General features: G+C 39.1%; 1 protein-coding gene and 1 long non-coding RNA gene across 5 annotated transcripts in view; one reads left to right on the forward strand and one right to left on the reverse strand.

The window, feature by feature from the left end:
- Window positions 1-25,410, reverse strand: part of LOC103470838 (ADAMTS-like 2) — a 40,173-nt gene that overhangs the window by 6,418 nt on the left and 8,345 nt on the right. Inside the window, exons 1-12 of one of the 4 annotated variants that reach the window (XM_081610978.1) lie at window positions 24,000-24,323; window positions 23,426-23,531; window positions 19,991-20,133; window positions 19,074-19,149; window positions 17,965-18,067; window positions 16,997-17,142; window positions 5,756-5,879; window positions 5,589-5,669; window positions 5,324-5,499; window positions 4,048-4,351; window positions 2,014-2,347; window positions 1-22 (exon numbers count right to left, since the gene is read on the reverse strand). The exon at window positions 1-22 is cut by the window's left edge and continues 82 nt beyond it. In XM_081610978.1, the coding sequence (XP_081467104.1) occupies window positions 1-22; window positions 2,014-2,347; window positions 4,048-4,351; window positions 5,324-5,499; window positions 5,589-5,669; window positions 5,756-5,879; window positions 16,997-17,142; window positions 17,965-18,067; window positions 19,074-19,149; window positions 19,991-20,133; window positions 23,426-23,530 (1,614 nt within the window). In that variant the 5' untranslated portion in view covers window position 23,531; window positions 24,000-24,323. Of the gene's footprint in view, window positions 23-2,013; window positions 2,348-4,047; window positions 4,352-5,323; window positions 5,500-5,588; window positions 5,670-5,755; window positions 5,880-16,996; window positions 17,143-17,964; window positions 18,068-19,073; window positions 19,150-19,990; window positions 20,134-23,425; window positions 23,532-23,658; window positions 23,945-23,999; window positions 24,324-25,410 lie in introns of those variants that run through there. The other 3 variants (XM_081610975.1, XM_081610976.1, XM_081610977.1) reach the window with 3 other exon arrangements.
- On the forward strand, window positions 10,525-16,625 carry LOC145552910 (uncharacterized). Its single transcript, XR_014089045.1, has 2 exons — window positions 10,525-12,306; window positions 12,678-16,625. It is a non-coding gene; the product is annotated as an uncharacterized LOC145552910 (long non-coding RNA).

A 25,410-nucleotide genomic window follows, 5' to 3' on the forward strand; every position in this document is an offset into this window, starting at 1 on the left:
CTGGAAGAACCTCTGATTCCCCCTGGTGAACAGAGAGTCAGCAGCTTTACGCTCATGAAACGCCAGGATTCAGCAGAGCTTTAATTCAGATGTGAGTTCAGCTCAATGTGGACCAGAGCGACGCTGGAAACGTCTGCAGATTGAAACCTGCCACGGCAACCAACCCAACGGCTGCGTTCACACTGCAGCCTCAAGTGACTCAATTCAGATGTTTTTGACGTAATGCGACCTGTGTCCGATCTTTTCATGGCAGTGTGAACAGAACAGGTCGGATTCTTTTTCGAATGTGATCCATATCCGATACGTATCCGATTCAAATGCGTCATAACGTCCAGGACTGAACGTCGCTGATTCTCAACAAATCTCACTATCTCTGCGTCCTGCAAGCGGGAAGAAAAACAACAACCATGACGGATTATATGAGGATTAAGTTGTTAATTTGCTGCTCCGGTTGGACAACAACTTCAAATATATAAGCTAAGCTCCACCGTTAGCCTCCATGTTTACTTCCGCAAACACTGAGCTCTTCTTCTTCTTCTATGGCGGTTGGCAGAACACTGAGAACGATGACGCTATAGCGCCCTCTACTGCGCATGCGGGACACTTTCAGGTCGTTTGCCCGTTTACACTGCAGAACACATACAAGTCGCATTTACTGGCAGTGTGAACAGAACAGGTCGGATTCTTTTTCGAATGTGATCCATATCCGACACGTATCCGATTCAAATGTGACCATAACGTTCAGGTCGCATTCGTGTCGTCACTGATTCTCAACAAATCTCACTATTCTGCGTCCTGCAAGCGGGAATAAAAACAACAACCATGACGGATTATATGAGGATTAAGTTGTTAATTAGCTGCTCCGGTTGGACAACAACTTCAAATATATAAGCTAAGCTCCACCGTTAGCCTCCATGTTTACTTCCGCAAACACTGAGCTCTTCTTCTTCTTATGGCGGTTGGCAGAACACTGAGAACGATGACGCTATAGCGCCCTCTACTGCGCATGCGGGACACTTTCAGGTCGTTTGCCCGTTTACACTGCAGAACACATACAGGAAGAATTTACTGGCAGAGTGAACGGACCCGGCAAAAACATCGGAATTGAGTCACTTCAGCCTGCAGTGTGAACGCACCATATAAATCAGTTTCATCTGTAATTACAGAACCCATATCTAAAAATATACTTTGACTATAATGAATGGTAATATGAATATTTGTGTTACATCCTGACTAGTAAGAATAAAAATTAAAGATATTTTCATTACATTTTGACGTGTCAGATTTCCTTTGCAGAAATCTGAAGCGACATCAAAGGATTCGTCATTTGACGGGTCACAAATCCGTAATTACGTCTCAAGATATCTGGAACGTAATCATGACAAATCAAAGTAATATTTTTTGATATCTGAATTAAGAATTGTGCATAAGCATCCTTCTGTCTCCACTCAGCCGACAAAAACAGTTGCCTGCAAAATTTTGGGTTTCCTGAACAAAAACGTAAGAAAATCCAACAACGTGGAAAAACGCAAAAGTTTGCTTCAAAAATCTGCAAAGAATTTCATTTTTCTTCTCTTCGGACACACATTAAACTTAAAATCAGCCCAGAGAAGCTGACAGAACTGTTCCCAAGCTGAAAATAGAGCATTATTTACAAATATTAGTTTTACTTTTCTTTGTTTTATTGAAATTTCAAAACGTCATAAGCAAATTGACTCAACAGAAAACAAATTCAGGATATCAGCAATAATCAGTCATGTCATTCTAACTAGTCATGACACTGAAATCATTTAATTTAATTTAAGCACATAATTATAATTATTTCAGAATTTATTTCCAGTTTTAATACCTATAACTTGTAATTTGTTGCTCTGCCAGGTGTTTTATTTAAACTTATTGACTCCTCGTCACATTTTATTGGATATTTTGTTTCTGTTTTTTTTCCTTCTGGCTGCTGAACAGGTGAAACTAGAGTCAATTATTGATCTGATGTTCGGTTCTGATTGGTCTGACCTGGTTCTGTTGGAGCGTCCGGCGCCGGTCTGGGCCGTGCGGTTCTGGTTGTCCCCGCTGTCGTTGCCTTTGTGGCCCAGAGCGAACTCCAGCGTGTCGTTCAGGTCCAGCGGGCCGGCCGGCCGCTCCGGGTCGCTCAGGCCCGCCTCGGGGGGGAACAGGGCGTCGCCCTCCGTCAGCAGCTGGTTGGTGGAGATGTTGATCAGCAGCTCGTCCGGACCCATCCGTCCGTCCAGCAGAACCCGCCAGATCAGGTTGGTGGAGTCCGGCCCCGAGTCCAGGGCGGCATCATCAGGGGGAGGCTTGGCGGTGCCGTGAGTTTGGCTGCTGTTTCCTTGACCCGGATCAGAGATGATTAGCTTTGATCAGCGGCGCAGAAGGTCTTATTCTGCTTCCTTGAACAAGTTAGGCCTCTATAAAACATGTTCACTTCATTTTTTGCACAAAATAATTCTTAGATAACGAGATTTTATTCTGCTCAGTTCTGCACTTTGAGCCATTTTAGGGTGTCTGTCACTTTAAATGCAAATAAGCGGCTGCTGGCCCCGCCCCACCGATTCGCACATGAAAATGGCTGTGCAACTATACTGCCGAACATGTTTGACAAGCAGAAGTGGAGCCTCCTGTACAACCAACAAGTCAACAACAAAACGCTCGTCTTTTCCAGCAGCCATTGTACAGTGAAAACTGAGGTGAAACCATCTGGAGCTCAGCTCAGGTTGCTAGGTAACGGGGCGGAGTTCAGTTTGGGTTGCTAGGTAACAGGGCGGAGTTCAGCTTGAGTTGCTAGGTAACGGGGCAGAGTTCAGCTTGGGTTGCTAGGTAATGGGGTAGCGTTCAGCTCGGGTTGCTAGGTAACGGGGTAGCGTTCAGCTCGGGTTGCTAGGTAACAGGGCATTGCCTATTAATTGAGACTTCAGGTTTTTGAAACGACTCATTTTCCCGTCTTTAAAAAACATTAACTTATTTTTTCTTAAGCGTTTGGGTTATTTTTCAGAAGCAGTTGAGACACAAATGGAAGCATAAAAAACCTGCAAAATGTGAATCACATGCACAGGATGTGGGATAACGAAGCGGGCGAAACGGCAACAGAAACGGAGAAGTTACTTTTCCACTTCTAAGATGCTCTTCAGCGCAATAGAAACCGATTCCACTACTAAATATGACTGTGAGCAATTAATCAATATAATAAAATAATTTTGCAGATAATTATAACACAAACAAACGAGCCAAAACTGGAACGAGAAAACTGGGTCGTCGTGGAAACGGAGTCAATATGCTGTCAGTCGTGCCGCCGGCGCAGCGAGCCGAGAGGCCGCTGGAAAGCCATTAGTGCTCATGCTTCTGATGCGGCCATTTTTAAAAGACAAAAACGCCACAAAATTCTGAATTTTTCATCAACTGCTGGTTTTCTTTATGTGTCTGTTCTCTGAATAATGCAGAGCCTGAAGGGCCATCTCACACACATGCAGAACATGGAGCACGAAAGGATCTCAGTGAAACTGGACCCGTCTGTCCCGACCAGAAAAAAGAAAATCTTACAGACTTACAGTAGAGAGGATCAGTTTGGGTCTGCATGGAGAATCACTGACATTATCAGGTTTATTCTAAACAAATCTGTGTTTTCACATTTTTATAACTAATTATCTGAGCATTTTGATTTCAACTCAGGCTTTTATATATATATTTAAAATAGTATTATTTAACAAAATACTATGACAGAGTGTTACATACTAAGAAAAATTTAATTATCACAATAAAATCATATTACGAGAATAAAATCGTACAAAACAGTTGAAATAACACAAACCTTAAGTTGTAAAATTACAAAGTTAAAGTTAAAATATATGACAATAAAGCTGAGATATTATGAGAATAAAAACAAAATAATGAATCCAGTCATAATATTATGACTTTTTACTTTTGAGAAAGGAGCAAAATTGTTATTATTTTTAGGTTTTTACATCAGCAGTGAATATAAAGGAATCACCTTCCTGTATGGAAGCCTTTGGATGTGTCTGGTTCTGTCCTCACCTGTGCGTTTCGGCAGCCCGGCGTCGTCCTCGTCGCAGTCGATGGCCGTCGTCTCCTCAAACACCTCGTTGGTCTCCTGGCCCTTCGGCCCGTCGGCCCCGCCCGCCTCCAGCGGCCCCCCGGGAACCTTCTGGTCGTAGACGCTGCCGTTGGGCGACGCGAGGCCGTCCTCCTCCACAGACACCTCGGCGGCCGACGTCTCCGACCCGGTGTAGACCGGCGGCGGCGGGACGGGGGGCAGGGAGTCCCGCAGGACCGTGTATTCGTAGGTGATGTAGGGCGTCCGGCCGTTCTGGTTCCACACCTGGACCAACAGAGACTTTTACAGATGGTCCTGGACTCGGGTTGCCAGATCTGACGGACAGTTTCCACCCAAACACAAAGTAAAACCTGCTTAACTTAAAAATAATAAATAAAAAGGACAAATCTCAACCTCTAATGAAAGTTTTTCTGGATGATTAATTGTCTCAATAAACAATAAGATTGTTGTTTTGAAACCATTTCCAAGTAATATAACGGTACATAAACTTTAAATTATATTGAACTTTTAACACTGGAGCTGGAAGACATTTTAAGTTTCCAAAATAAATAAATGCAAAAACAACAAATAAAATTAATTATAAAGTTTCTAAGTAAAATTGTTCTTCAAAAAAAGGGCAAGTTGAGATAAAAACACCAAACCAAAGAGAAAAACCATAAATTATTCAAATGAAAATCATTGATTTTATTTAAATTCATCATGCAATGTATTTTTATACATATATATATATATATATATTGCTCATTTTGTCAGGCTTTGTCGTGTTTTAGTAGCTGCTCCTCTATATTCTGCTAATGTCGACTAAAACATCTTTTCACAGGAAGTGGCTGGAGGACGACGGAGCGGCGTGTTTTAAATCATTTATCGTGAGAACAAACGTGATTTTAATATCTTTTATTATTCAATGGAAACACCAACATGGTGTCTGTTCAACATTAGAAGAAAATCCACAAAGATTTTTCCATGTTTGTAATGGAAACGCAGCTAATGATGATGTCATGGTCGACAGATTCTTACATTTCAAAATAAATTAAGTAATAAGGTAAACGCATAAATGCAATTACATAATTTTTAGAGCATTTTATGCTCTAAAAAAATGACAACTATTTGAATACTTTCTGAAAAGCTTTTTGTGTTAAAAAACCCAAATGGGTGAAAATCCGCCCAATCTGGCAACCCTGTCAGGGACGGTAACCGTTTCAGAAGAAATTTTACGACTGTTTGATGCGTCTGTACCAGGATGTTTATGGCCTGGTCGATGGGGCCTTTGGCGACGACGTACTCGATCCCGGTCTCGTAAACGTCCATGGGCCGCCGGTACTTAAAGATGGTTCCTGCAGCGTGGAAGTTCTGCGGACTGTCCAACTTGTAGGCGCCATTAAAGAAAAAGTTTCCCGCCTGGTCGGTCACAGCTGGATCGCAAACAAATGGGAACTCAGCTGAGGTCACTTTTTACTTCTTATTCTTTGTGTTCTGTTAAATAAAGGCCCAGAAAACGTACCGAGAACGTCGGCTGATTTCTTCCTCTCGATGATCTGGATGTCCCAGGATCCTTCAGGGATTTGGGTGATGAAAGAATAACCTGAACCAGACAGAATGCAGACATGTTTTCTCCTGAGCGTGTGGCTGTCTGTGTTTGGGTGTCTAGTCAAAGCCCGGCAGGCTCACCCAGCGTCGTGGCTCCGCGCCGGAAGTTTCCGGTGACTCTGCTGCAGCTGCTGCCGTCTCCCTGGCAAACGCCGCACTTATCCAGCGTGTTGGAGGAAAACAGAACCCCGTCACATCCGATCGGCTGCAAACCAAACCAGGAAGTAAAACATGAACTGGTCTTGTTGCTAAATTCATGCAAAGTTTAGTTTCATATTAGTTTTTATTAGTTACAGCAGTTGTTCTAGTTTTTCATACTTTGGTTAATTTTTAGGTGCCGAATTCAAGAAGGTTAAAGTATTGAACTTTATGTATTGAATATATAATAATGTGTTTAATTATTGTTGAACAACCAACTGACTGGAGTTTTCTCAAAACTTTTGCTGTCACCATTTTACGGACTAACAGAAGTGCCAGAAATTGTCAACAGCTGACATAAAAAAATCTATTTCACATCAGTCCAGAAAGTTAATAGATAGATTCTGTTGAGACGCTTTACCAGGTAGAGAAAGAGTCACACGCTGTTGGACAAAAGGCCCATAGTAAAAAGTTACATGTTTGATTCTGTGAGACACCAAGGTCCATTTCTCACGAAAAAGAAACGTTTTCCCAGGCCACAGAGACATGGTGTGATTTCAGGGAGTGTCTTCAGTCCATATAATCAGCTACCCTCCTCTTTCTCCTGAGACGCTACAGACTTTTTTAGAAACTCTTCTCGGATGTAATGGTAAAAGCGTCTCCTTTCAGCGCTGAAAGTGAATAAAATAAGTAAAGTCTGAATGCTTTTCTTGGCTGATTTTATGCTCCGTGTGTCAATACAAATTATGATTCATCGATCGGGATTTCCATTCCCAACAGTTGGTAGCAGAGGATGGTTTTGTGTTGACACATGAGCGGAGATTGGACTGGCCGTTCAGGCGCAGGCTTTCCGGAACAGTACTCTGGTGTGGGGCCCACATGAAAGGTAAGGACATTTGTTCCTTAATATACACCATTGTACTGTTTCTCAGGTCTGTATAAATTTCATACATTTCTGTTCAAATTGCGTTTACATGTTTAACTGTTCATAGGAGTATAGACAAGAAAAAGTAGATTTAGGTGTGAAGAACTAAAGTAGTTTTTAGGTGTGAAGAAACTAAGTAGTTTTTAGGTGTGAAGAACTAAAGTAGTTTTTAGGTGTGAAGAAATAAAGTAGTTTTTAGGTGTGAAGAACTAAAGTAGTTTTTAGGTGTGAAGAAACTAAGTAGTTTTTAGGTGTGAAGAAACTAAGTAGTTTTTAGGTGTGAAGAACTAAAGTAGTTTTTAGGTGTGAAGAAATAAAGTAGTTTTTAGGTGTGAAGAACTAAAGTAGTTTTTAGGTGTGAAGAAACTAAGTAGTTTTTAGGTGTGAAGAACTAAAGTAGTTTTTAGGTGTGAAGAAATAAAGTAGTTTTTAGGTGTGAAGAACTAAAGTAGTTTTTAGGTGTGAAGAAATAAAGTAGTTTTTAGGTGTGAAGAACTAAAGTAGTTTTTAGGTGTGAAGAACTAAAGTAGTTTTTAGGTGTGAAGAAACTAAGTAGTTTTTAGGTGTGAAGAAACTAAGTAGTTTTTAGGTGTGAAGAACTAAAGTAGTTTTTAGGTGTGAAGAAATAAAGTAGTTTTTAGGTGTGAAGAACTAAAGTAGTTTTTAGGTGTGAAGAAACTAAGTAGTTTTTAGGTGTGAAGAACTAAAGTAGTTTTTAGGTGTGAAGAAATAAAGTAGTTTTTAGGTGTGAAGAAATAAAGTAGTTTTTAGGTGTGAAGAAATAAAGTAGTTTTTAGGTGTGAAGAACTAAAGTAGTTTTTAGGTGTGAAGAAACTAAGTAGTTTTTAGGTGTGAAGAACTAAAGTAGTTTTTAGGTGTGAAGAAATAAAGTAGTTTTTAGGTGTGAAGAAATAAAGTAGTTTTTAGGTGTGAAGAACTAAAGTAGTTTTTAGGTGTGAAGAAACTAAGTAGTTTTTAGGTGTGAAGAAACTAAGTAGTTTTTAGGTGTGAAGAACTAAAGTAGTTTTTAGGTGTGAAGAACTAAAGTAGTTTTAGGTGTGAAGAAATAAAGTAGTTTTTAGGTGTGAAGAACTAAAGTAGTTTTAGGTGTGAAGAACTAAAGTAGTTTTTAGGTGTGAAGAACTAAAGTAGTTTTTAGGTGTGAAGAACTAAAGTAGTTTTTAGGTGTGAAGAACTAAAGTAGTTTTTAGGTGTGAAGAACTAAAGTAGTTTTTAGGTGTGAAGAACTAAAGTAGTTTTTAGGTGTGAAGAAATAAAGTAGTTTTTAGGTGTGAAGAACTAAAGTAGTTTTTAGGTGTGAAGAAACTAAGTAGTTTTTAGGTGTGAAGAAACTAAGTAGTTTTTAGGTGTGAAGAACTAAAGTAGTTTTTAGGTGTGAAGAACTAAAGTAGTTTTTAGGTGTGAAGAACTAAAGTAGTTTTTAGGTGTGAAGAAACTAAGTAGTTTTTAGGTGTGAAGAAACTAAGTAGTTTTTAGGTGTGAAGAACTAAAGTAGTTTTTAGGTGTGAAGAAATAAAGTAGTTTTTAGGTGTGAAGAACTAAAGTAGTTTTTAGGTGTGAAGAACTAAAGTAGTTTTTAGGTGTGAAGAACTAAAGTAGTTTTTAGGTGTGAAGAACTAAAGTAGTTTTTAGGTGTGAAGAAATAAAGTAGTTTTTAGGTGTGAAGAACTAAAGTAGTTTTTAGGTGTGAAGAAACTAAGTAGTTTTTAGGTGTGAAGAAACTAAGTAGTTTTTAGGTGTGAAGAACTAAAGTAGTTTTTAGGTGTGAAGAAATAAAGTAGTTTTTAGGTGTGAAGAACTAAAGTAGTTTTTAGGTGTGAAGAACTAAAGTAGTTTTTAGGTGTGAAGAACTAAAGTAGTTTTTAGGTGTGAAGATTTAGGTGTAAAGGTTGATTGGCTTGCAGTGGGAACTGGCCGTCCCCAGCCTTTCCTGGACGCGGGAAAGGTTAAGGCTAGGTTTTGTCGGTTTTATCCTCGGGGAGTACTGCCCTCGGAAAAGAACGCGTTAGCCAATCTGAGACTTACTCAAGAAACACAAAAGTGTTGAGAGGGTCCACCATAGGATAAGAATGAGATAAGGTTGATCGCGATCTGATCCTCTGTAGAGTAATAAGAGTTAAGAGGACAAAAATAGGAGCTGAAAAGCATGGATCCATTTCTGTGTATCTGTCAGCTGTGTATGTAAACTTCTGCCGCTGAAGCAGATGTTATGTGTTTAAATGTACTCTTTTCTGTTTATTGCAATGTGTTTTAAAACCATGGTCAACATTGGGAAATTATAATCTGTGGGAGGTTTCTGATCTGCTGGGTTTGATTTTCTGCTGTGTTTGATTTCCTCACCGCCGTGCGAGTAAAACTGCAAAAAAAAAAGAGAAAAGAGAGAAGAAGTGATTTTTGAGCCTAAATTTTGAGCCTAAACAGATGGAGGGTGAACTTGAAAAGGAAAAAATACGATCCAAAGTGGGGCATCGGGTCATAGATTACACTCTGAGAGCAAATAGAAGCATTAATAACTTATTTGGCAGAGCATGATGAATATCAAAATAAGGGAAAAAGAGAAAAACTAAATAAAAAGGATAGAATACCTGGTGCAGATGAAAGGAGGCGACCTGTTAAACAGACGGCCTTCTGGGTAATACTGGCTGGAAGGAATAAATGACGCTAAAGGAAAACTGATTGGAACTAAACTAATCTGGCACAATCCACTATTTTCACATGTGGTAAAATTAACTATATGAAAGATGAATGAAATTACAAAACAGGTAAAATTATAAACAAAATAAAGTGACATCTAATGTGTTGAAGTTTTTGAAACTCAGCTTAGCTGTAGAGGGGTTTAAATTTAAACATAATGAAACTTGAAAAATTGAGGTTTATAGCAACTTTAACTTTATCATGGACTAAACAATATTTTCTCTCTTATCAAAAACAGGATTTCTTTTCATTTGAAACTTGGTCACCTTAAAATACATAAAGAGGGAACTGAATTGGTAAATAAATATGAGTATGTGTTTGATTCAAAGGGTGATTATGAAACAGCTCTAGATTCAATTACATTGGTTGCAACATATTCTTGTCTCAAAGACAATTAATGATTCTAAATCTAAATAATTCGGTTACCTCATTTCAAAGTGGGAAATAATATGTTTGAAAAGGAGTAATCACATTTCAGCTTTGGTTTAAAACCAGATAGCATTTATTACGAGACTGTTTCATTTAGTTTGACGTGTTTTATTTTCTTTTCATTTTTATCAATATGATTGTTGTTTTTATATTCTAATAACAAAACTAACTAACTAACTAACTAACTAACTGCTGCTTTCGAAACACACGCGTGTCTTGGTAGAAAGGCACAAATAGGATATGATGAAACTTCTAAAGTGGATATGATTGATTATGTAAAAACAAACTGATTGGACAACAATGGGCTCACAACACTTGTGTGCCTTAAATTTTGATTGAATTGATGCATAAATTCAAGTCCAACAGAACATTTGATTTGAAACGCAATGACATCTTACAGTACTGCACAATATTTATCTACACTTTTTGCTCCTCTGCCACAAAAGAAAAATCTGATCAATTTTTCTTTTGTCAGTTCAAAATAAACATTGACACTTTTAGGAAAGCAATCCAAATTCTGATCTGAACTCTTTAAAATAATAAAACTTTTGGCCTTTGCAGTACAGTTTCAGTTGGACATTTTAGAAATATGTACAGAAAAAGAATCTCTGAAAAATATTTCTGAGAACAATAGAAATGTTGTCAGAAATGTTTGTTTTCCATTTACATATGAAAACAAAAGGGGGAAATGGTAAAAGATAAAACTTAATAAAGATAAAACATTTCTGATAAAACTTTACATTTAGAACATCTGATAGTCTACTTTCAATTCTAGATAGATGATTTGGAAAACTTGTGAAACCCTGTAAAATTTTAGTTTGGAGAAAAGTAAATGCAAAATCGCTTTCAAATTTTTAAATTATATCAACAGGGGGTGGAGAAGAAATAGACTAATTCCTAGTCGGTTTAAAGATACGGTTAATTATGAATGTATTCATTTAATATTGGTATATTGTGAGTTCATTTAATGAGCTCTTACACTGGGCCTTCCTGCATGACTGAAATACAGAGTTATAGAGAAGCTCTTACTAAATTAACAATTGGTTATATAAAATTGAATAGCTTCAATCAATATCTATGCCATGTTTATTTTCAGATTGATGGGTTTCCTGCATCACCTCTAATTTTAATTGTATAAAATTACAGTTGGATTTAGGTGTTATCATTGAGAACATTTTGGTTAAAAGTACTTTAAATTCTACGGAGCCCCAAAGGGGACATGGAGAAAAATTCTGACAAAATGTGAACAATTTTTTAATTCTAAAAAGAAAACAATACATAAATACAATACTCAGCAGTTTTGAAAAATATCAGGATAATGGTAATATTTTCATTAATGGAATAAAGAATAACTGATTACAGTTTTCTTTTGACCTAAATTATTAAGGAAATTTAACTGGTTGTCTTAAAGTGTGGCAATATCACAAGGATGCTTTTGTGTAAAATTGTACAATATTGAATTAATTATTTTACATATGCATTTGAATAACCAATATATGAAAAGTGTATGAAGCTGGAAATACTAAATTTTGTCAAAATGTTTAATAATTTCTTAGTTTGATTTTTGAAAGGAGTTGGTTCCACAACCGGTTAATTCTGAAACATCTGAGGGTGAATCATCTTAATGCATTTCTATTTTATCTTTGGAGCTCAGGGTCTGAGGCAGTGGACGTTATCTGAGCCGCTCCAGTGACCCTGAGCCTGGCTGAAACAAAAGAAAAGAAACAAAAAAGAGGCAACTCTACATCACAAGCTACAGAAAAGACAGTTAATTTATAATTATGTGAGCAAAAGGGGGCACACACTTTTATTTTCTTAATTTACTTTGTTTTTACTCTAGCAGTTCTGCTTCCTGTGGTCTGACGGGGACCATGGGGGCCGGGTTTTGCGGGTTCAGGGCCATGCGAGGAGAAAAGGCATCAGCCCTCTGCTGTTCTTAGCCACGCCGACTTGGACATTTGCACTTTCTACACCTATGAATTGTACCATCTTCTGCTAGACTGCTGTTTGAGGGCAAAGACCTATTGGACGATTCTTACAGCTTCTACAGAGGTCAGTGAGATTGGATTTTCCTGTTGTCACATGAGGACGAATTGCAGCTTGCAGGATCTCGCATTGGATGTTTGACTGTGATCTCTGAGGACACACCTGGCTACAGGACGAGACCCAGGCGTGATTTGTGAGGGTCTCCTATGGCAGAAAAGACCACCGGATTCTGCCCGACGTGATACGGAGGTTTGAAAACAATGACATGCTGTATCTCTCCGTCCCTCCCTCGCTCTCTCAAGGGGGGCCACACACTTTGTCCAGATTTTTCTGCACAGCGGGACTGAATGCTGCCCTGAGCAGCTTCTGATGGGGCAAATGGAACATCACATGTAAAGTCATCCTGAGACTCAGAGGCTCCTGCTTGTCTGTTGCCATGGTTGGTCCTGGGTTCTACGTCTCTGGTCATGTGGTTTGGGCTCCGGGGCCCCTGGGATTCCACTCAGTCTACAGGTTGGAGACAAAATGGCTGCCAACAAAACTTGGTAGTTTTTAATGGTTTTTCTTGAATTTTCGAATTGTGTGATGCCACTTTTTCTCACCTTAGTTTAATTTACAGCACATTCATGGTCTACTGTCTTTGCATTCTGATCTCTGCTATTTGACCCCCAGGATAAGTTTAATGGTACAAGTGAAGGCTCGGTGCAGCAGGGTGTTAGGACTCTCTGCAGGTTACAGAAATATTTTGTTTGCCTGAATGATTAGAACTCTGATTGTCCAACATCTGGCGAATGGGTTTTTCTCCTCCAGCATGACAACGATTGAAAAAGGATAAAAGTACGGTAAAAAATGTTAATTTCCTGATTTACAAAAGCACAACCAGCCACACTTCAAATACAAAAAAGGATAGTCTAGAATCTATTTGGTTCAAATTACAGTGGCTACAAATATGAGGACTAGTATTTCAAGTTTTGATTTAAGTTTATTTGAATCCATTTCAAATCTTAGGAAAATTACCTTTCAGAAAATTACTGAACCAAATTGTGGGTTTACTGCACATATTGTCAATCAAATATTCAATTCTTTCACTGAGGTGTAAACACCCTATTTAAATTAAACCCAACTATTATAGTTAGCAATGAAAGAAATGTGGGCTAAATGATTTGAGTGGGTTTCTTAGGAGTTTCTGTTTTGAAACATTAAACAGTGTTTCAATACAGAAACAGGCGGAGATGCATGGAATGAATCTAATCTACAAATTGTGAGTTAATCTAATATATTGAGAAATTTTTCAGTTTTGGGCTTCAGCAAAATATAAAAGAGGTTAAATCAAAATTCACAAATGTTTTAACTATTCGAATGAGTTTCCAAAGTAATACTGAATATTCTGAATTGAATACATTAAAATGAACAATGATGTCATGTGTCAAATAGATTTCTACAAAATAGAGTTGTTTAAAACAGGGAATAAATTGTTTGCTTCTCTCTGGCTATAATTCAAAATGATCTGTTTAACCAAGTCATGCAGAAAGGTCTAACCTGAAAATGATATAATTTAATAAATCTAGTTGTATCAAATTTCTCCCCAAAACTGCCAAAAACATTGATAAATATGATAAACACTACAAAAGAGGGTAATTCAGTTAAATAAATATTTTATAGAAGGGTTTCGAAAGAACCAATTTTTCAAAAGATAAAAGTGTTGAACTTTTGGGATTTAAAACCATAAAGTCACTTTAATATGGAGTGACAGGGTTAACTTTATTCTTGTAAAAAAAAAACAAGCAAAAAAAAACAAAAAAAACAGGCTAATTACATGAGGTTTTAAAATGAAAAGAAAAATACGAAGATTCAAAGTAAATTGGTCTAAATTGGGATTTACAAATGAGCAATTATGGAACTGCTTAAAGCGGGTCAAACAGATTGACAGAATAAAACTAAAACTCTAGTGCAATATGTAACTACAAGGTCTGTCTAAAATGTCTAAACTTTTCTCATAATCATAATTTACAGTTTTTGGTTTGAGACAAAACAGGGTTATCTTTTATGACATGAATGGAATATATTACAAAGGATCTTAACACGTATCATTAACTTTTCACACTATTGACAATATGTTACAAGCCTTTAGTATAGCAGGTTACTTCTTATTAAATTAGGACTATTTGATTGAACTTGATTAAAATAACAAAAGCAAAACATTTATGTATGGTTTAAATTTTCTGGTAAAGTTTCTATTAGGGATAATTCATATACATTTCAAATGATATTTCTTTGATAAAACATGACTGTGGGCAGTTTTGCACATTCATTTTATAATCTGATCTTTACATGATTTTTTGTTTGGTTTTTGATTTTGTCTGATCCTGTGAATATCCAACACTTAAAACAAGCAAAGCTATTTTTGAAGGTTAAAATATGTTACTTAATTTAAGCATTTCTTTAACTATTATTAAGAGGAGAACTTAAATAACAAATGTCATTGATTTATTGATGCTCTATTGGCTTAGTATATATATTTTAAAAAAACTACCTGATCTTCAGCTTCAAGGAGCAGCCTTTTAAAAAAGAGAGAAGAAAGAAAAAACATGATGATGCACAATCTGAAAGAATCGTCCTCCTTGCTCTCCTCATCACCTGTGGATGCTGCTGCTCCCTGCCTGAGGTCCTTGGCTGTTCAGTGCATCACCTCCAACACAGAGAAGAGCAGCGGTACCAATAGAACCCCACCTGCCTATCAGATGGTTTCCCAGAACCAAAAGACGACCGTGGAGCTCCAGCTTTCCAGAGTTTAAGGGCAGTACTAGTATCTAGTGACAAAAATAGATGCTTTCCTTCACTTTAATTTTCTTTATATAATCCATTGATTTCCCTTTATGTTGTGTTTTTTGTGTTGCAGAATGAAGTCCAATCCTTTCTGGGTGTGCCGGGATGTGAGACTGTGAGCACCTTCCACGATTGGTGGACCAGTTTACAGCTGAAACGCCACTGAAGCCTCGCGGGCCTGTCAGGGTTTCCCATCGAGCTGCGCCGGCTCAACATCTGGACATGGACAATTTACAGCTGAAACGCCACTGAAGCCTCGCTGGCCTGTTTCCCATCGAGCTGCGCCGGCTCAACATCTGGACACGCAGAAACTGATTTGACGTTGATAGGTCTCGCTATAGAGAGACTGATATGATTAAACTTTATTACTATTACATTTTACTTAGAAAGCATTTTTACTTGTTTCCTCATCATAGTTCATTCATACCAGTTTATTTTGACTGTGCTGCCTTGATCCTGATTTATTGGTTTGCTGTTTAGTGTTAGTTGTATGTTCTGTGCTTTTTCATTTTCATTACTTCTAAGCTTTTCTTACCATTTCATTTAACATTGCATCCTTTCTGTGGTTCATTAACTTTTAAATATTACCTTAAAATTTCAAATAAGTTTGGTTTATCAACGTACTAATAGATCGCTTTACGCATTATTCCTTATTGCTTCATTGACATTAAAGGATAGTATCTTAACATTTCTAATTTTACATTTTATTAACGTTTCAGTAATATCTACCTTTTATTCATTTTACCTTTTATTAAATTTGGTTCCTGTTTTAGTTCTTAACTTTTAAAACATATATTAATCTAACATTTTATTGACTTTTTGCATGTTACCTAACACTTTATTGATTTTGCATTTTAGTAACTCTTACTCATTTACATTTTATTCATTTGAAAATATTAACCCAACACTTTATCTCTTTTGGCATTTTATTAAGTTTTGAAATACTGTCCTGACCCTTCATTCAATTTGCATTGTAGTGCATTCTAACAATTCCCTCAATATAACTTTTAACCATTTCATGTGTCATTAAATTTAACATTCATCTCTTTTAACTTTTATTACTAAAGAAAAAACAGAAAACATTTTCGGATTTTGCTTTTTTACAGTTCTTTAACCTTCTATGGCATAGTGTTGACCTGAGCTAATACCAACCAAAAACAAACAAATCTGGTTTTAAAATAAATAAATCAAAAATGAAATAATTTACAGTCCAAAATTAAGATTGATGTGTAATTGAAGATGACGAAGCTCTGACAAAGCTGCAAAAAAAATATTTTCTCCCATCACAAAAAAAAAAAAAACAGTCATGCCATGGAGGGTTGACCTATGTTCCTCCAAATTTAACACTCTAATATCCTTTAACAATTTTCTTTCTTTACATGTTCTTTATTAGCTTGTAAGGGGGACATTGTGATTGCGATCCACCGCCTAAGAGGCCTCGGGGTGCCCTGTCCGTTTTTACCCCCAAAATTGACATGAAATGAAATGAATGAAAGACAACATCAATACTTGAAATGAAGCTATGTATATCAACATCTGCAAACGCCTCGGGGGATGTTTTCCGGAAGGGACAGCGTCTACTCTAGGGTTTGTCTTCCCTTTTTTGGGCTCTTTTAGAGCCCAACAGGGGGAATGTTGAGACGCTTTACCAAGGTAGAGAAAGAGTCACACGCTGTTAGACAAAAGGCCCATAGTAAAAAGTTACATGTTTGATTCTGTGAGACACCAAGGTCCATTTCTCACGAAAAAGAAACGTTTTCCCAGGCCACAGAGACATGGTGAGATTTCAGGGAGTGTCTTCAGTCCATATAATCAGCTGCCCTCCTCTTTCTCCTCAGACGCTACAGACTTTTTTTAGAAACTCTTCTCGGATGTAATGGTAAAAGCGTCTCCTTTCAGCGCTGAAAGTGAATAAAATAAGTAAAGTCTGAATGCTTTTCTTGGCTGATTTTATGCTCCGTGTGTCAATACAAATTATGATTCATCGATCGGGATTTCCATTCCCAACAATTCATAAACACGAAAACGAAGGTTGTTATATCTATAATTTCAGTATGTTTTAGTTTTATAAAGACACAATATAGTTCCATTAGTTGTAGTTTTTCCCCATTAACTACCGTTTTTATTTATTTCAGTTAACAAAAATGTTTTTGTTGCTTTGTTTGTTTTTGTGAACTTTAACAACCTTGCAGAGGACACGGCCTTTTCAGCCAACATCAGTGTCTGACCTCACACATGCACTTCGGGAGAAAAGGTCAAGAATTCCGGAGACAGCAGTGAGGGCAGAACCGGGTCAGACTCACCTCACAGGTCCCGTCCACGCACACGCCGCGGTAGCTGCTGTACTTGCAGGAAGTGCCGTCTCGCGCCGTCACCATGAGCTGCCGCTGGCCGTCGGTCGTGGTGCAGTGGAGGTCGCAGGGGTTGCTGGAGATATGAACATAATCATCTGAAGACAAGGAGGAGGAGACGGGTCAGAGTACGATTCCCTTCCACTAACTCATTACTGATTCATTTTTAAGTGCAGGAGCGAACTGGACTTCTTCTCTCGATTCTTAACGATGTTTCATTTCTCATCCAAAAACACTTTGTCAGTTCTGAACAAAGTCAGAGAACCAAATTATTCACATCCTGAAAATTCATGGTTTGTTTATCTTAATCATGTTTTGTATTATATTTATTTCTGGTTGTCATTTACTTTTTTTAATTATTTGTATTTTGTTCTATTTAATATTTTTTTTTTTACATGTTTTCTAATTCAATTCATCCAGTTTTACTTTGATGTTTTATACATTTAAAACTAAATGGAAAAAATACACAAATATAACAATACAACCAAAATAAGAGCAGAAATAAACACTAAAAGACGTGGACATTGAGTGAGATGAAGGTGAAAGAAATAATTTTTTAAAATGACAGAATAAAAAACAGAAACATTTACATATTAATAATTATTACCTTTTGTTTTAGTTATGACTTGTTTTCTAATAAGATTCTAAACCAGAGGGTGAAGGTGGCCTAGTTAAAGATTAAGCTCCAACTCTCATCCTGCCTGTTTAATGATGTGGAAATGAATGGGGTCAGGGCCGGACCCGGGCTTAATGGGGCCTCAGGCAGAATTTAACTTTGGGCCCCAAACTTTGCATGACCCCCCTGACAGAGTTTCAATCCAGACTGAGAGAGGCGGAGCTTAATTCATTATGTGTGAACATATTTAGCTCAGATTAAACTCCCAGCATCCTCAGCGTTTCTGCCGTGTGGCCGATGTTACCAGGATACAGAGGCTTCCACTGGTAGCTCCTCCCACTGTAACGCTGAGAGTTAAAGGACCAGCACTGCTCCTCCCTGAAGCTCCTCCCAGAGGCCGGGCAGTCCTGGTGGACAGAGACACCAGAGGACAGTGAGGCATGTCTCCTCCATGTCTCCATGTCTCCTCCCTGTCTCCTCCCTGTCTCCATGTCTCCTCCCTGTCTCCTCCATGTCTCCTCCCTGTCTCCATGTCTCCCTGTCTCCTCCATGTCTCCCTGTCTCCTCCCTGTCTCCTCCATGTCTCCATGTCTCCTCCCTGTCTCCTCCATGTCTCCTCCCTGTCTCCTCCATGTCTCCCTGTCTCCTCCCTGTCTCCCTGTCTCCTCCCTGTCTCCTCCATGTCTCCATGTCTCCTCCATGTCTCCTCCCTGTCTCCCTGTCTCCTCCATGTCTCCTCCCTGTCTCCATGTCTCCTCCCTGTCTCCTCCCTGTCTCCCTGTCTCCTCCCTGTCTCCCTGTCTCCTCCCTGTCTCCTCCATGTCTCCATGTCTCCTCCCTGTCTCCATGTCTCCTCCATGTCTCCCTGCCTCCTCCCTGTCTCCATGTCTCCTCCATGTCTCCTCCCTGTCTCCCTGTCTCCTCCCTGTCTCCATGTCTCCTCCATGTCTCCTCCATGTCTCCCTGTCCCCTCCAAGAGACAGGGGGATGACTGAAGATAAAACATTCTGCTGTGAAACGCTGAATTGTCCAAACTGTTGGCTAAATTCAAAGATGCAACACATTTTTAAAATAGTAAAACAATATCAGTGTAGCAACATAACAAGCAGTGTTTTAATTTCCAAAATATTAATTTAAAAAAATATGTAAAATGCATTTGGGACATAAAAACATAAATGTACAGCATATATTAACTTTCATAATACTTTTAATGAAGTCAATATGCAATATTTTAAGTAAAAAAAACAAAACCTTTTTCATTCATGACTAATAGCCTCTGTTACTGTAGCGACAGTCTCTGGTTTGACGGTTTGTTGAGGACAGTTTGCATGTTCCTGCTCACAGGCAGCCAGCTGCAGCGGCCATGTTTGTTTCTGTGAAGACGTGAGGTGAAGAGGAGGAAGCGAGACTCACTACGGTGTTGCAGAGATGGTATTTCCTGGCCGTTCCTGTGCAGGTCATGTTGTCCTTTCCAGCAGCAACTTTCTTTCTTTGGACAGAAAACAAAGGTTTGGAGAAACGGCGGCGCATTAAAGCTGAACATCAGGCTGAGAAGAGGAGAAGAACTCACATCGTAATCTGTTGGATTAAGTTTAAGCTCCCAGCCAGCCAGAAATCAAACTAAAAGATGATTCCAGTGGGACATAATTATATTTCTCGAGATTAGATAATCACTCTGTGAATCAGGAGGATGATACCTCTAACATCTGCTCACCGCTGATTTAAACACATCAATGTTTAGATCTAGTTTTTTTAGGAACACTAGGTGTGATGGCCAGTAAATGCATCTTGTATCATCCAGTATTTTCTAAGTGTTGTTATTGTTATTCATGAATATGTTTATAGTTTCTCGGTTCTGTTTTTCTCTCTTTCTGCAGGTTTACAGACTTTCAGTGTTGGTTTCTCTCATCTCCTCTTATTTCTCATCTCCATTACATTTTACATAAACATATATAAGGAAATATTAATACTGTGACATTATTCTGCTAATATTTGTATTTTTTCTTGTATTAAAAATAAAAATGATCTCAGTCTGGGCCTAATAGTCTGTTGTGGTTCACAGCACATCGCTGCAGAAGTCTTGTTCTGTGTTATTTTAACATCCTCCTCTTGGGTTTTTGGTCATTTCTTTTATGTTGTGTCTATTGCTGATGTCTTTCTGCCCTGGCCTGCAGCAGCTGTGACGTCACGCTGCACTTTTTCATGTTTATTTAGTAAATAATGACATTATGGAGTCTCTGGTTTTCTCCACGTGTTGGTTTATGTGAATCAGTTTAAGAGCTGCTGAACCAGCTGGGCTCATCGTGTTTGGGTTGGACCGACCGACCGACCTCTGCTTGAGGCAGTGGCGCTCCTGGGACATCACCCCCCCGCCGCAGGTCCGGGTGCAGGCCGTCCACTTGGCCCACTCGCCCCACCAGTAGGTGGTGACCTCCTGCTGGTCCTCCAGGCTGTTAGACGCAGCGCCCTCCTCCTGGTGAAATGGAGAATTACAACACAATACGAATGTGATTAATGACTATGGAAGAGGGGCTGCACAGTGGAGCAGTTGGTAGAGCTGTTGCCTTGCAGCAAGAAGGTTCTGGGTTCGATTCCCGGTCTTTCTGCATGGAGTCTCCATGTTCTCCCTGTGCATGGTGGGTTTTCTCCAGGTACTCCGGTTTCCTCCCACAGTCCAAAAACATGACTGTCAGGTTAATTGGTCTGTCTAAATTGCCCCTAGGTGTGAGTGTGTGTGTGCATGGTTGTGTGTCTCTGTGTTGCCCTGCGACAGACTGGTGACCTGTCCAGGTGACCCCGCCTCTCGCCCGGTACGCCAGCTGGAGAGGCACCAGCAACCCTCCTGACCCCACTGAGGGACAAGGGTGAAAGAAAATGGATGGATGGATGGACTATGGAAGAGGATTAGGACCACCCAACACAAAATCTGACTCTTTCTCACAGCTCTACGCTGAGCCACTGCAGACAGAAGAGTACATTTCTGCCAAAAAACTCAACAATGTTGAGATTTTTCTTAGAAATTTTTCTCAGAAATGTTCTGTGGGTTACAGTCAGGAAAACTAACCAGAAATTTCTGAGTTAGAAAATTTAGTCTAGAAATGTTTTTTGTTCCGACATGAATATCAAAATTGCTGATTTTTTTCTACCAGATTTTCGACTTTTCAAGCTCAGAAATTACATGAAAATGTTGAAATTTTTCTCAGAATTTTGACTTTAATCTTTTGCGATCAAAAGTCATTTAGATTAAAAAAAGCAATAATTCAGAGAAAAAGTCAGAATTCTTTCTTTTATCACTATTTTATTGGTTCTAATCTCCCGTAAATAACGGCTCTCCTGGAATAAAAATGCTCCTAAACCAAAGCGATGAAGCAGAACCTGGGCCGGTTCTGGTGTGTCCAGGTGCCAGCGCAGCAGAGCCGGTTTGCTTTGCTCCGTGTTGTGTGTAGAGAACCTAAGCTCCTGACAGTAACAACAACAGCTGTAGGATTGTTGGACCGTCACGGGAGCGTGCGTCAGGAACCAGAACAAATCCCGGCCCGCGAAGTGACGGCCACCATGTTTTTGTACGGAGGCTTCGGTGCGTTTCCCACATTCCTGGCGTGGATTAGCAGCATTAGCCCATTTATTCAAACAGATCCGTCCGAGGGGTCGCTGGAATGCGCGCTGAGCTCCTTGTAAAGGTGTGAGGCAGCGCAGCTGTGAGGGAAACTCAGCAAATACCAGACAGACTGAGAGACGCGGAGCGACAGAGTCCAGAGGAGAGTCCAGATTTATGAGGCCGGCGGTCGGCTCCACCGCAGACGTCCAGATTATCAACCTCTCTTTGTTTCTCAGGGAGTTTAAACATCTGAACGCGCTGGACTGGAAGAGACTCTTTATTCCAAAAGTTCGTCGCATCAACTTGAATGTGTTTTATTGGGATTTGATGGAACATCGTAGCTCATGTTTGTGAAGGGAGATGAAAGATCGATTTCAAAATGTTTTATTCATGAAAAACCCTAAAATGTGCCGTTCCTTCACTCACTTGGCCTCCGAAAGAAAAAAATGTCCAATTTATTATTTTATTCTACATTTTGTATTTCTTTTTGTTTTAAATAAAATCTAATCTGTTTTCAGTCATAATTATCAATCAATCAAGTTCATTTACATCACAATAATTATGAAAGATAAGTTAAAATTATAAAAAAAACTTCCAATCCAATAGATGTGCACTATTGAAGACTGCATTATTTTTTCATTAATCTTATTTTTTATATATTTTAAATACTTTTTGATCTTTTCTTTGTACCCACTTGATGCTGTTGTTATAACTGATTACCCAACTATGGGACAATAAAGGATATTTCTGTTTTATTCTGTCTACAGTAACTTATTGAATGTGATTAATATTAATATTCACTGTTCATATTGTACAGAATCTTACATCTTACATTTTATAGCATTTGTATTTTTTATTTTTATTGGTAACTTGATCTGTGTGTATGTGTATGCTGCAACTGCACAGTAATTTCCTGTCTGGGATGAATAAAGTATTTCTATTCTATTATTTTTCATACTCATTTTTCTGACTGTCTGATTGTCAAATTCATGAAGCAGCTTTGCACCTCAAGTTATCATAACAAGCGCTAAGTGGAAAAGTTTCTTTCAAGAGAAACACCAAAGGATGCGGAGGACTACACTGCAAAACCCTAAGAACTCCTGGCCAATTAAATCAGCAGGTCTGAGGCAGCATTTATGCTAAATGAATGGTAGAGGTGCTAGCTGTACCCAATGGTGCTAGCTCCTGCTAAAGGTGTCAGCTTAGTTAATGATGTTAGCTCTAGCTAATGTAGCAAACAGTAGATAACAAGCCAATCACGTTAGTTTGTTTCAACATTTATCTCACAGGAAAAGTTTGAAGCAGCTCACATAACATTAGCCTTGACCTCTGATGTTTCGTTTAAAGACTTGAGGCACTATAACCAACCCGCGGGTGGAAAAATGACGACCTCCAGAAGTGAAGAATATAACAAAGATTATGGAAGTAGTTATGGTGCAGATGTTTTTCATCCGAGCTGAGTGAGATGGAGCTGTCGCCCCAGAAAAGCTTGCAAAGATTTCAGCCTCCATGTATAAATGCACACCACACTTTTCAGATTGTCTTAGTAAAATAAATAAAAAAGTAATTTTCCCTCTACATTGGGTTGGTCATCATAAAACCCAAACAAAAAATATAGAAAGAGCAGGAAATGTACCCCTTCCGACCAAAAACAACCAATCAGAGCCAGGAGGCGGGGCTTAGCGCTGTCAATCTACCTCGTGTATTTGATGCTTAACGAATGGAGAAACAACTCAATTTGTTAAGAAAACTAGACTGTGCATTCACTGCAGGCTATACTAGCTGCAGCATAGCAGAGCGCATGGAGGCGATGTGGAGGAAGGATGAGAAGCCAAACAGATTGTGATTGACAGCGCTAAGACCCGCCTCCTGGCTCTGATTGGCTGTTTCTAGTTATCGCTGGAAGAAAACAGAAAAATTTGATTTTTCAGATTATGTCTCCCACCAATCTGTCATGACATAGACTGTTTCAACAAATAAGAAAATATTGATATTAAACCGCAATATTTAGGCATTATTGACTTAAAGCGAGCTCATCTTTTCCTGAAAAGCTACTTGTAATTTAGTTTTGTCTTATTTCTCTGTGCTATGATATTTGCAGCAGAAAGCAGATAAAAAATACTTGTAAGATTTAGTGTTTTTGTTGTTCTCCTGCAGTGCTGAGTACCTGCAGGCCTCTGGAGGACAGGTTTCCCACAGACATGGCCAGCGTCAGGAAGCCAAGGAGGACCACACCTGTCTCCCCAAACTGCTCCCATGACCACACCCTCATCCTGCACAGAGGAAAGGAAAAACACTCAGTTTCAACATTTCTGTATGGATCTGCATGTCTGTCTCCAGCAGAACCGAAACATTCAGAACATGCATGCAGGGGTTGTCATCAGCATTCGGGCCGCAGACCTCCATGTGTTTCTGGATAAAAACAGCAAAGCGGTGATTGCTTGACACAGACCGAGGGGTCTGGAGGGAAGCATCGCCACCGCTAATGAGTTCCTGCGGCAGCTACATGAGCTGCGGATGAAAGCTTTCAGCCGAGACATGTGGGTGGTTTTTTTCAACTCCAATTTGAGGCTTCTCAGCTTCCAAAACCACACAAGAGTCTCGGCTGCTTCATGCACAGAGAACACATTAGGACTCTTAATATTTCCTCTCTGACTGCAGTGACATCGCTTCCTGTAGCCAGCGGTCTGAGTAGCTAGCATAAAGCTAAGCCAGTATTTCCAAGCAGACAGTAGACTTACTGGGATTATCCTGGAACGGTTTAACTATAGGTATAGATTTACAATCAATCGACGTATTTGTTGATCAATGGTTAATTAGATTTAAATGGGTTCCAATCGATTTTCTAAACGTCCGGTTGGACAGTATATTATTGTTGTAGTTTGGCCGCCATCCAGCAGAGGGCGCCGCTCGTCATCCTTAAGCGGAGCCAGGCGTAAAGATGGCGGGCATAACGGAACTGGGAAAGGAAAATATCAGAGCTGAGTCCGGTTTGAGATGCAAAATGGACTTTATGCGCTTTTGTTTTGGTATATAAAAACTCGACAAGCTCCTTACGTTTCACCTCAAAAGCGGTTCATTCAGCCGAGCTGCATGACGGAGCAGAGACGACGTCTAAAGCAGTTATTACAGATTCGCCACGGAAAATGTTAGAGAAGCGAAGGAGATGAAACGAGAAATAAAGTAACGTGATAGAAAACAAAGACATGGTGCTAATAAGGAAGGTTGATTTTGAAGACTGTCGTAACTGCTGTAGTCTGAACATCTCAGCTTATGGGGAATTAATTGTTTCTCATTTTATTTTTCAAATATCTTATTTTTCTATCCAACAACTTAAGAGGTCCCTCTCTTTTTATATTTTATACTTTTGTCTAAGTTTAATAATGTAAGAAAACCACAATTTCCTGTTTATTCAGTCAGTATAACGGTGTAGTATGCAACTTTTATTTAAAAATATATATATTTACATACTTGTTAAAACTGTCACCATGTTGTGACAATATAATATGTCATAAAATCTATGAAAAGATAGGGGGAAAAGCGACATCATAACAAAGATAGAGGTATGAGCAGCGCCACATAGAGTGGTGATTGACAGCGCTAAAGACCCGCCTCCTGGCTCTGATTGCTTGTTTCTGGATAGCGCTGGAAGATTATCTCTTATACCATAAACAAATATGCAAAAAACTTCATACATGCTGCAGCTTTAATACAGTAATACAAAATAATATTTAAATGATTTTTTTATCAGTATATTATGGAAAAATGAAGCTCTTTGTGTAATGAGCCCACATGATACAAGAGAAAACTCAGATTAAAAAAAGACTCATCAATTGTTAGTCGATCAGTCAGCTCATTAATCAATAACTTGCCTCCCTTTAACCCACGTAAACATTCAGAATTACCTGCACAACACGAAGCTTCGATCTGAACTTGATGCGTCTGAATTCAAGCCAATTCCAAGCAGCCGAAACACAAAGTAACATCTGTTTTCTGGGCCGTGCAGACCGGCTGGCGGTCCGCGCAGACGGCTGCTGGCAGGTGGAGCGTGACGCAGATGGGCCGCCGAGAGGCCACAGGTGGTGCAGACGGGTGAGCTGGACTTTACAAAGCCAAACAAGCCCTAAAGCTCTGGAAGGAGGAAGGGAAGTT

Source organism: Poecilia reticulata, chromosome 9 (assembly GCF_904066995.2).
Source record: "Poecilia reticulata chromosome 9, P_reticulata-male-v2, whole genome shotgun sequence".
In the NCBI taxonomy this organism is placed as follows: domain Eukaryota; kingdom Metazoa; phylum Chordata; class Actinopteri; order Cyprinodontiformes; family Poeciliidae; genus Poecilia; species Poecilia reticulata.